Below are 10,844 nucleotides of genomic sequence, written 5' to 3'. Positions count from 1 at the left end.
CTGTAAAACGGATTTAATTAAATCTATCCCACAGGGTTATTGATAGCTTCCAGTGAGTTAATAGGCGTAAACTGCATAGAACATTATCTGGCACATTACAGTCATTTAATAAATGTTGGTAAAAATTTTTAATGGGACTATGCCTGCCCTTCACAGGCCACTACCTATGTTTTTAATTTGTTTTGTTTTCTTCAAAACGTAGATTACTATCAATGCTACCTAATTAATTTATGTGACTACTATTGACCAACCACTCAAGAAGAATGTAGACTGCATGAAGATGCAATGCATACCCAGACCTTAAAACAGCTCCTAGAATAAATTAGTAGCTCAAAAAAAAAAAATTAATTTTTTATTTACTTTCCTAATATTACAAATTTGAGTTACATCTGATAGATTGTTAATGGATTATTACAATAGTTCTCACTTGATTGTTGACATCCTCTTTCCAATTCTGACTTGGTTTCAGAAAAAAAAACAGGTTAGAGGGATGAAAAATAAACTTAATTTAAATAAACTTCATTTGGAAGCTGAAAAAAGAAATCACAGTGTCTTACGGGTGTATTTCTCAAAGTTTAGAACAGAGTCAGCAAACTTTTTCTGCAAGGTGTCAGAATGTAAATATTTTAGGCTTTGAGGGATGTCAGGTCTTTTTTGTAACTACTAACCTCTGCCATTCTAGTGTGAAAGCAACCAATTATAATATATCAGTGCATGGACCTGGTTGTGTCGCAGTAAAGCGTGATTTTAAAAAGAGGAGGGCTGAATTTGGTCTGTGGTCTGTTGTTGCCAATCCCTGTTCTAGACTATCAAAAGCTGGAATTTTTTAAATTTTTCATAAGTATACTATCTTGCCTTCCTAATTTTAAAATAAAAATCATTGCAACATTCACAAATTTTAATAATCTATATTTCAATCATAATATACAGCTTACAATTTCCTATTATGTGTATCATTTTATTTTCTCTCCATACAACAACTGTGTGAGTTAGGTAAGGAAATGTTGTGATAATTAATTTACAAGTAAAGAAAATGAAAGGCACAGAAAGAGAAATACCACATATCCTCACTCATAAGTGGGAGCTAAAAACTAAATAAATAAATAAACCAATAAGCAAAAAAAAGAAAGAAAGAAAGATACAACAATCACAATAATTTGTTGAACTTTCAAAAGAAGAGAACAGAACTGAGGCCACCAGAGGTATGTAGGGGAGGGGGAGGAGGGTTAGCAAAAAATTGCTAAAGGGTCACAAAAAATGAGTCTATTATGTAATAATGAATGTAGTAATAAAAATAAAAACAAATACCAAAGAATAAATGTACTGTTTGCAAATACTGTATTTTAGGAACTTGGCGACAAAGTAGAAAATATTATTATAGAAGTTACCATAGGTTCTTTGGTGCTTCCTTATTAAAATCACTTTGTCTATGATATAATAGATCTGATATTTTTCCCCTCTCCTCCCCTCCCCTCTCCTCCCTTGTTCTCCCCTCCTCTCCTTCTTTTCTTTTATTTCCTCTCCCCTCCTTTTCTTTCTGATTGTGGTATAACTTATACATAGCAAAAAGAAGACTGAAAAAGAAAATGAAAGAGAAAGAAAGCTAGAGCTATTAGCCACTGAGCTGTATATTTCCTGTGCACTCTGTCACTTAATCTACAAAGAGATCCCAAGGAGTATATATGCTTATTCCCATTTTCATGAATGAGGATATTTAGGGTTGAAGTGACTAAGTGATGATCCCTAGATTATATAGTTACAAAATGTCTGGGTCCAAATTTAAACTCCATTCAGGCTGGCTCCACCAGTGACATACTAACACAGTATCTACCTTATTCTGCAAATAATCCATAAACCCGGTTGACTTCCTCAATTGTATTAAAACCCCAATGAATACGTCAGAAAAGAATAAGATTCTATGTATTATTCTTTGAGCTTGGATAGAATCAATATGCCAATCTTTTTGAAAAAGATTTTAAAACAACTTTTATTTACAAACCTTTCTGAGAATCGTTTTTCTATTGTTAACTGTGAATATCCAGAATCATAAAAGTAAATATATATATATATGTACATATGTATGTACATATATACATATGCCATTCAAGTTTTAACTTGCTACCTGTGTAGTAATGTAGAAAATCTCCAGTGCTGCACAGTCCCAGAGTTTGTGCTTGCTAACTCCAGGTCAGCCATCCTCATGGAAATGACTTTGCCTTTCACCCTGGCATGTGGACTAAGAACACTATATGAGCTGCTCTGCCATTGCTGAAAATCAAGTGCCCACCACCAAATAAAGTGTTTCTCAAGACCCTCCCTACCCCAGGAAGTGAGTTGGTAATACACTCTAGCAATAATAAATATTTGAAAATTGAAAGATGTGTTCAATTATGTCAAAAACTAAGGTGAGAAAATTGCCCTAGACTTGTGTTTGCAAAATACGTGCATTACTGAGGTTAAGCAATGTTAGTCGCCCAACAGACAAACCCGGAAATCAGAGTAGCCTCAAATGACACAAGGGTTTTGTTTTGTTTTGTTTTGTTTTTTTGCTCAAAGTCTGATAGAAGATAGAGGAGGCATTTCTCCTGATGATTACTCAGAAAGCCAAGTAACTGTCCTGTGAAAATCCATTCTCAACACATGGACTCCAGAGTCAGCATGCAGTTAAAATGTATGGAAGAAGTACTCCAGTTTTTACCTGTTTCAGCTGGGAAGTGATGTGAATTAACTCTTCTTCTAGTCCTTTGTGCCACATTAATCATATAGCTCCACATAACTGCCAGAGAGGCTGGGAAATACAGGGGAACACACGGGATATTAGGTGAGTATTCTACCTAACTATTGTACAAGACAGAAGTCTATTTTATAATATTAAATATATCCTATAATCACATTAATTGTCAATATAGAGGTGAATTAGTTATTAAGTATTATCTTAGTGGGAATACCGAAGAAAAGGTTAGACTATTACTTCTGCCTCTGTGCTCTAAAGGTAATATAAATTACCAATGGAAATCAGAGGAAAGGTTCATTATTCACAAACAAACTGAATATGTAAAAACACAATTATTTTTAGGTTCCTTAAATAGGGGTAGAATTAGTATGATGATGAATATATGTTTCAAAAAAAATTATATATTAAAATATATAATTATATTTATTTTTGTATTTGGATTCTTTCAATGATTAGCCAGTAATGTCATGCAAGTCATTTCACCTTTTTGATCCTCAGTTTCTTGTATTTTAAATGAGGAGACAAAATGGTCTTAACATCTTTTTCAACTCTAAGCATCTTTGTTCTATGAAGTTTATTTTTCAGCTCATAGTGTTTTATCCTCTGAATGGCATGCCCTAAAATCTAATTCATAGACTGATTGAAAAAATATTTATTATCTTTTTCCCAAATATTATGAAAATTTCTGACGTGGATACAAAGTCATGTCAGACAAGACACAACACATAAGCACAGGGAGTGTCTTATAACAGTCTGAAAACTTTGTTTTGCAGAAGAAAATTATAATGTAACATACCATCAGCAAGGGATACTTTCCAGCAGCTATCTCAGTAATAATAATTAGTTTTTTTAAGAGGAAAGAAAAGGTTAGTTAATGGCAGAGTTTACCAAATAATTTCCATATTCCTGGAATGTTATAATAGGGGAAATTTTAAAACTTCATAGTAAAACATTTATGTCCACAGATTTATTTTAGATTGCTTTTTTACATTTTATGCTCAATTTAAGAAATAAAATTATTTTTCTTCTCAAGACAGAGACACATAATGCACTCTGGCATTGTCTTGTTGGCCCTGATGTTTTCAAAGGGTGAAAAGTGATATTATAACCATGCAAAAGCTTTAAAAAGTCATTTTGACTTTGTGAACATTTAACATGTACAGCTGTTGTTATACTGAACTGACATGTAGCTAGCAAGTTTTTACACTGTGAATCTTTTCCCTTAATACCCGTATGCAGTTTCATGCCATTTTCTACCCTGAGGTGAAGAGTATATTTTCTGTTTAATCTGTCTAACTATCCTGCATGATGAATTTGCCATTTTGTGAATGCCTGTGTTAGAGCTGTAGTTTCATGACCCATTCAAGAATCACTTTGTTTTCCAAGTCTATCTATCCTTAAAGTCATAATGTGGTTCCACAGAACAATCCAAAACAGATGCAAAAGTGAAGTGATATATGAACACTAGCTGGTCCCTAGAGAGTGAGAAGTCACCCTTTTGTGGGGTCATCACTCTCCAAGGGCTACCCCTCAACTTTACTTACCCAGAGAAACCTATTTTTATAATTTCACCAAGAACTGATAAGGATTTAGTGAATCAAGCCAGGATGGGAGTAACCAAGCACAAGAGAATGATGATTCATTAGCATAGAAGGGAGTTCTGGAGAAGATCAAAATAGGCCCACCACCACTGCCACCATATTCTCTGGAGCCATTACCTGGCACCAAAACCATTGCCCATTGCAGAGTAGTTCCCTGCAGAACAGTAGTCCTGAAGGTGGCCCATCACTGCAGCTGTGGACTCCACAGACATGATGGAGGAGGTAGCAACCACTGTCACCATTGCCATTGCCATGAGTTAACCCCACTGCCACCAAGAACACTGCAGAAACAGGGAAGCAGTTGCAGCCACCCACACATGGTAACCCCACTGCTGCCAGGGACACCGCAGGTGCAGGGGAAGCAGTGCAGCCACTGGTGCAATGCTGCCACTATGAAGTTACCCTGCTGTTGCTAAGGGCGCTGAAGACACAAGGGAGCTAAGTGCAGGCACTGGTGTTGCTGTTGCCCCTACAGGTAACCCTGCTCCTGCTGCAAACACAGCAGAAGTGACAGAGACTGTTGCAGCAACCACAAAGTAATCCCACTGCCACTGTGGACACTGCAGACATGTGGGAGGTAGTGGTAGCTGCTGGCACTGCTGCTATCCACATGAGATAATCCCATTGTTGCTGCAGACACCGCAGAGGCAATGGAAGCAGTTGCAGCCATCAGCACTACTGCCATCCCCACGAGATAACGCTGCTGCCACCAATGACATAGCAGATACCAGGGAGGCAGTTGTAGCTGCCGACGCCACTGTTGTTGCCACAAGGTAACCATGCTGCCACTGCAGACACCATAGCTGCATGGGCTGCCATTGTGGACACCGTGGCCAAGCAGGTGGCTGCTGTGACTGCTACTGCTGCAGTCACCACCACCACCAGTGTGACCAGGCAGCCACCATTATCATGCTAGCAGCCTATTGCCCACTGGAGCTACTGATGACATGTGGACAGTCTACCAAAGCCACCACCACAGTCCCCACTGCCACAAGGGTGGCCTCCTACAACAGCAGCTGCAGCAGCCTCTGCCCTTATGCAGACAAGTCACTGACCACTTGACTACAATGACACAAGAAGGGTCACCAACAGAGTCCAGGGAAGGCGAGTAATAGAAAGCAATAGAAGAAGCAACTGCTGTATCAGATGACCAGACATCAATGTAGAGATAATAGAAATATGTTTAAAAAAAAAACAAAACAGAAAGTATGAGTCTACCAAAGGAATGCAATAACTCTCAAGTATCAGACCCTATAGAGCAGAAAACCCTTGAAATGATGGAAAGGAATTCTGTGTAAAAATCTTATCGAAACTCAATAAACTACAAGAAGAAGTAGTTAGATATGACAGTGATCTGAGTGGAACTGTCCAGGTTATGAGGGAGGAAATTTGTAAAGAGATTAATACCTTAAAAGGGAATATAGCAGAACACATGGAAATGAAGGAGTCATTCAATGAAATAATAAAAAAAAAAATGAGAACTTCAGCAGTCTAGAGCAAGCAGAGAAAGAATTCCTGATCTCGAAGACATTCTATTCAAAATAATGCAGGTGGACAAAAGAAAAGAAAAAATAATTTTAAAAAATGAAGAAAATCTAAGCGAGATAGCAGACAACCTTAAGCACACAAACATCTGAATCAAGAGTGTTCCTGAAGGAGAGGAGAAAGAAAAACACATTGAGAACATATTCAATGAAATAATAATGGAAAACTTCCCAGGATAGGGAGAGACATGGACCTTCAGATTCAGAAGGCCCTAAGAACCCCAAACAGATACAATTCAAAAAGGTCCTCTCTGAGGCACATTATAGTCAAACTGGTAAAACTCAAAGACAAAGAGAGAATCCTACAATAAGCAAGAGCAAAGCATCAAGTCACCTATAAGTGAGTCCCCATCAGACTAACAGTAGGCTTCTCAACAGAAACACTATAGGCCAGAAAAGAATGGGATAAAATATTCAAAATACTAAAAGAAAAATTTGCCAGCCAAAAATACTATACTCAGCAAGGCTATACTTCAGAAATGGACAGTTCCCAGACAAACAAGTACTACAGTAGTTCACCACCACATGACCAGCCCTACGAAAAATCCTCAAGGGAATCCTGCATCTGGAATCCAAAAAAATGATTATCACTATCATGAGTACACAAGAAAGAACAAAGCCCACAAAGGTAAAATAAAATGCAAATGAGAAAGAGAAAGAAACTATCTTACCACCTCCAAAAACCAACAAACACCAAAGACAAACAATAAAAGGGAAAGAAAGAAACAAAACATATTTAAAATATCCAAATGAAAATTGATAAAATGCCAGGAGTAAATCAATACCTTTCAGTTAAATCCTTAAATGTAAATGGATTAAATTTCCCACTCAAAAGACACAGACTGGCTGATTGAACTGAAAAGCTGTACCCAACTATGTGCTGTCTACAAGATACTCACCTCACCTGTAAAAACACAAACAGGTTAAGAGTGAAGGGATGAAAAAAGATGTACCATGTGATAGAGTTTGGATGTGTTGTCCCCTCCAAACATCATGTGGAAATTTAATCCCCAATGTGGCAGTGTTGGAAACTGATTGAGTCATGGGGGCAGATCCCTCGTGAATGGATTAGTGCTCTCCCTAGGTGGGGGGAGTAATGAGTGAGTTCTTGCTCTATTAGTTCCCACAAGAGCTGGTTGTTTATAGGACCCTGGCACCTCTTCTCTCTCTTACATCCTTTTGCTATGTGATCTGCTTGTACCCACCAGGTGCCTGCTGCTTTCCACCATGAACAGAAGCAGGCTGAGGCCCATGTCAGATGCAGCTGTCCCAGAATCATAAGCCAAATAAATCTCCATTGTTTATAAATTACCCAGTCTCACTCAGGTATTCTGTTATAGCAACACAAATGGACTAATACACCATGAAAATGGAAACCAAAAATGAGCAGGAGTAGCTATTCTTATATCAGACAAAACAGACTTTAAGCCAAAAACTATAAAAAGAGACAAAGAAGGCCCATATATAATGAAAAAGGAATCTATCCAGCAAGAAGACAACAATCATAAATATATAGGCACCCAACATCAGAGCACCAAGATATATAAAGAAAACATGATTAGACTTAAATAAAGAGATAGACCCAAATATGGTAAGAGTTGGGGACCTGAACACCAGTCTCTCAACATTGGACAGTTTATCTAGGCAAGAAATCAAAAGAGAAACACAGGAATCAAACCACACTTTAGACCAATTGGAGTTGGCAGACACCTACAGAACATTTCAGCCAACAACCACAGAATATACATTCTTCTCATCAGAAAATGGAGCATTCTCCAGGATAGACCACATGTTAGGTCACAAATTAAGTCTCAACAAATTTTTTAAAAAATTGAAATCATTTCAACTATCTTTTCAGACCACAATGGATTAAAATTAGAAATCAATAATAAACAAAACTCTGGAAACTATACAAACACATGGAAATTAAACAACAAGCTCCAGAATCATGTGTGGGTCCAAGAAGAAATTACACAGGGAATTAAAAAATGTCTTGAAACTTCAATGAAAATAAAAACACATTATACCAAAACCTGTGGGATACTGCAAAAGCAGTAATAAAAAGAAATTTTATTTCAATAAATGCTTACATCCAAACAATAGAAACATTTCAAATAAACAATCTAATGCTACACTTCAAACAACTAGAAAGACAAGAACAATCTAATCTGTAAATTAATAGATGGAAATAAATAATAATCAGAGCATAACTAAATGAAATAAGGATGTAAAAAATTATACAAAAGATCAACACAGCAAAATGTTGTTTTTACGTCAGGATAAACAAAATAGACAAACCATTAGTTAGGCTATCTAAAAAACAAGAGAAAAGAGCCAAATAACAAAAATCAAAACTGAAAAAGGAGACATTACAACTGTTACTAAAGAAAAACAACAAATCATTAGAGACTATTATGAACAAATATACACCAACAAATTTGAAAACCTGGAGGAAATGGATAAATTTCTGGACACATACAAACTACCAAGACTGAACCAAGAAGAAATAGAAAACCTGAACAGACCAATAACAAGTAATGAGATTGAAGCAGTAATCAGCAGTCTCCCAAAAAAGAAAAGCCCAAGACCAGATAGATGGCTTCACTGCTGAGTTCTACCAAACCTTTAGAGAGGAGTTAATACTAATTCTCTTCAAACTATTCCAAAAAATTGAAACAGAGGTCATTGTCCCAAACTCACTCTACGTGGCAAGCATGACCCTGATACCAAAACCAGACAAAGATATAACAAAAAAGAAAACTATAGGCCAGTATCTCTGATGAACATAGATGCAAAATCCTCAACAAAATATTAGCAAATAGAATACAGCAACACATCAAAAATACACACGTGCACACACACACACACACACACACACACACACATGCACACACACACACCACGATCAAGTCGGATTCATCCCAGGGATACAAGGATGGCTCAATATAAGCAAGTCAATAAATGTGATACATCAATCAACAAAATCAAGGACAAAACCATATGATTATCCTAACAGATGTAGAAAAAGCATTTGACAGAATTCAACATCCCTTCATGATAAAGACTCTCAGCAAATTAGGTATAGAAGAAAAGTATTTCAACACAATAAAAGCTATATACCACAAACCCACCACTGGTATCATCCTGAATGGGGAAAAGCTGAAAACTTTTCTCTTAAGAATGTGAACAAGGATGCCCACTCTCTGGCTAGCACTTGCAATACAATTTAACGTAGTGCTAGCCAGAGCAATCAGGCAAGAGAAAGAAATAAAGAGCATCAACACTGATAGAGAAAAGTCAAATTGTTCCTGTTTGAAGATGATATGATTCTATATATAGAAAAGCCTAAAGACTCTACAAAAACACTCTTAGAGTCGATAAATGATTTCAGTAAAGTTACAGGACACAAAATCAGCATACAAAAATCATTAGCATTTTTATTCTCCAATAATAAACTACAGAAAAATAAATCAAGAAAGGTAGCCCATTGACAATAGTCATCAGGAAAATAAAATACCTTGGAATAAATTTAACCAAGAAGATAAATGATCTCTTCAATGAGAACTATAAATCACTACTGAAAGAAATTAAAGAGGACACAAAAAGATGAAAAGATATTCCATGCTCTTGGATTGGAAGAATTAACATTGTGAAAATGTCCATACTACCCAAAGTGATCAACAGATTGAATGCAATCCCCATCAAAATACCAATGACTTTCTTCACAGAAATAGAAAAAACAATCCTAACATTCATATGGAACAACGATAAAATCACAAATAACCAAAGCAATCCTGAGCAAAACAAGAAATAAAGCCAGAGGCATAACACTACCTGACTTCAAATTATACTACAAAGCTATAGTAACCAATACAACATGGTAGTGGCATAAAAACAAACATTCAGACCAATGGAACAGAATAGAGAACCCAGAAATCAACCCACATACTTTCAGCCAACTGATCTTCAACAAAGGCACCAAGAACATACATTGGGGAAAATACAACCTCTTCAATAAATGGTCCTGGGAAAACTGGACATCCATATGTAGAAGAATGAAACTAGATCCGTACCTTTTGCCATATCCACTGCAAATGGGATCCAAAATGAGGGAATGCACACCAGTTTCTCGTATTGTAATGCAGGGATGGGAATGATTTTCTTAAAGCACCCTATCACTTGATTGGGAAGGAGAGAGCCCAGCCTGTAACCCTCGCCATCCACAATTCACTTCCCATGAAACAAGTGATTCTGATGACACCCCCTTTCTCTCTTGCCTCTCTACACTTCTTAGACATATTGGGCAGAAAGTAAGGTTGGTAGGGAAAGTGATAAAAGGAGGGCTGATTCCAATAGTACTTATTAAGTCTTGGGAGGAGAAATATGGCATCAATTTTTGGTAGCTATCTTTAGAAGGGAATGCATTTAGTGACATTTTCTTCAGCTTTGGCCTGACTTGAGTTGTTAAGACCTAGGAAGCAAAAAAAGTCCTATTATATTTCTTATTCCACATTTTTTTAACATACTATTTCAAAAAATTGCTAAATGCCTTCTATGTGACAACCATTGTAGTGAATGCTAATGTAGAAAACTGAGAGAATACAATTACCACCCTCTCGGTAAGAGTCAAGTACATTAGTTTATGCCCTGTCTTTGGCCACAATACTCACAGCTGCCTACTAGCTTTGACTTGAACCCTTTCTCACTGTGACGATGGTATTTATTAAGCGTGGTAGAAACACCCAGAGGGGCGAGAATGGTTCTCTGTGGAAAGTGGGAAGTCAGGGAAGATTTCACAGATGAAGAATTGTTCCTACTACCTCTTATAGAACAAGTAGGAATTAGTCACTTAAAAAGATAAGAATGGGCATTCAAGATAGAAGGAATAGTATGTGAAAAAAGCAAGAAGGCATAAAAGAAATAAGAAAATACAAGTAATCATGCATGGCTTGAGCAGAGTCCACA

The 10,844-nt window shown here is 36.8% G+C and overlaps 1 protein-coding gene across 1 annotated transcript in view; it reads left to right on the top strand.

Annotated features, from left to right (window-relative positions):
• Window positions 1-5,402: 5,402 nt before the first annotated feature.
• Window positions 5,403-10,844, top strand: part of LOC134385700 (nitric oxide synthase 1-like) — a 112,981-nt gene continuing 107,539 nt past the window's right edge. Inside the window, exon 1 of the mRNA XM_063107433.1 lies at window positions 5,403-5,443. Within this exon, the coding sequence (XP_062963503.1) occupies window positions 5,403-5,443 (41 nt within the window). The remainder of the gene's footprint in view (window positions 5,444-10,844) is intronic.

Source organism: Cynocephalus volans, chromosome 9, assembly GCF_027409185.1.
Source record: "Cynocephalus volans isolate mCynVol1 chromosome 9, mCynVol1.pri, whole genome shotgun sequence".
NCBI lineage: Eukaryota > Metazoa > Chordata > Mammalia > Dermoptera > Cynocephalidae > Cynocephalus > Cynocephalus volans.
The sequence above is the reverse complement of the archived record's forward strand: the minus strand, read 5'-3'. Positions and strand labels throughout refer to the sequence as shown.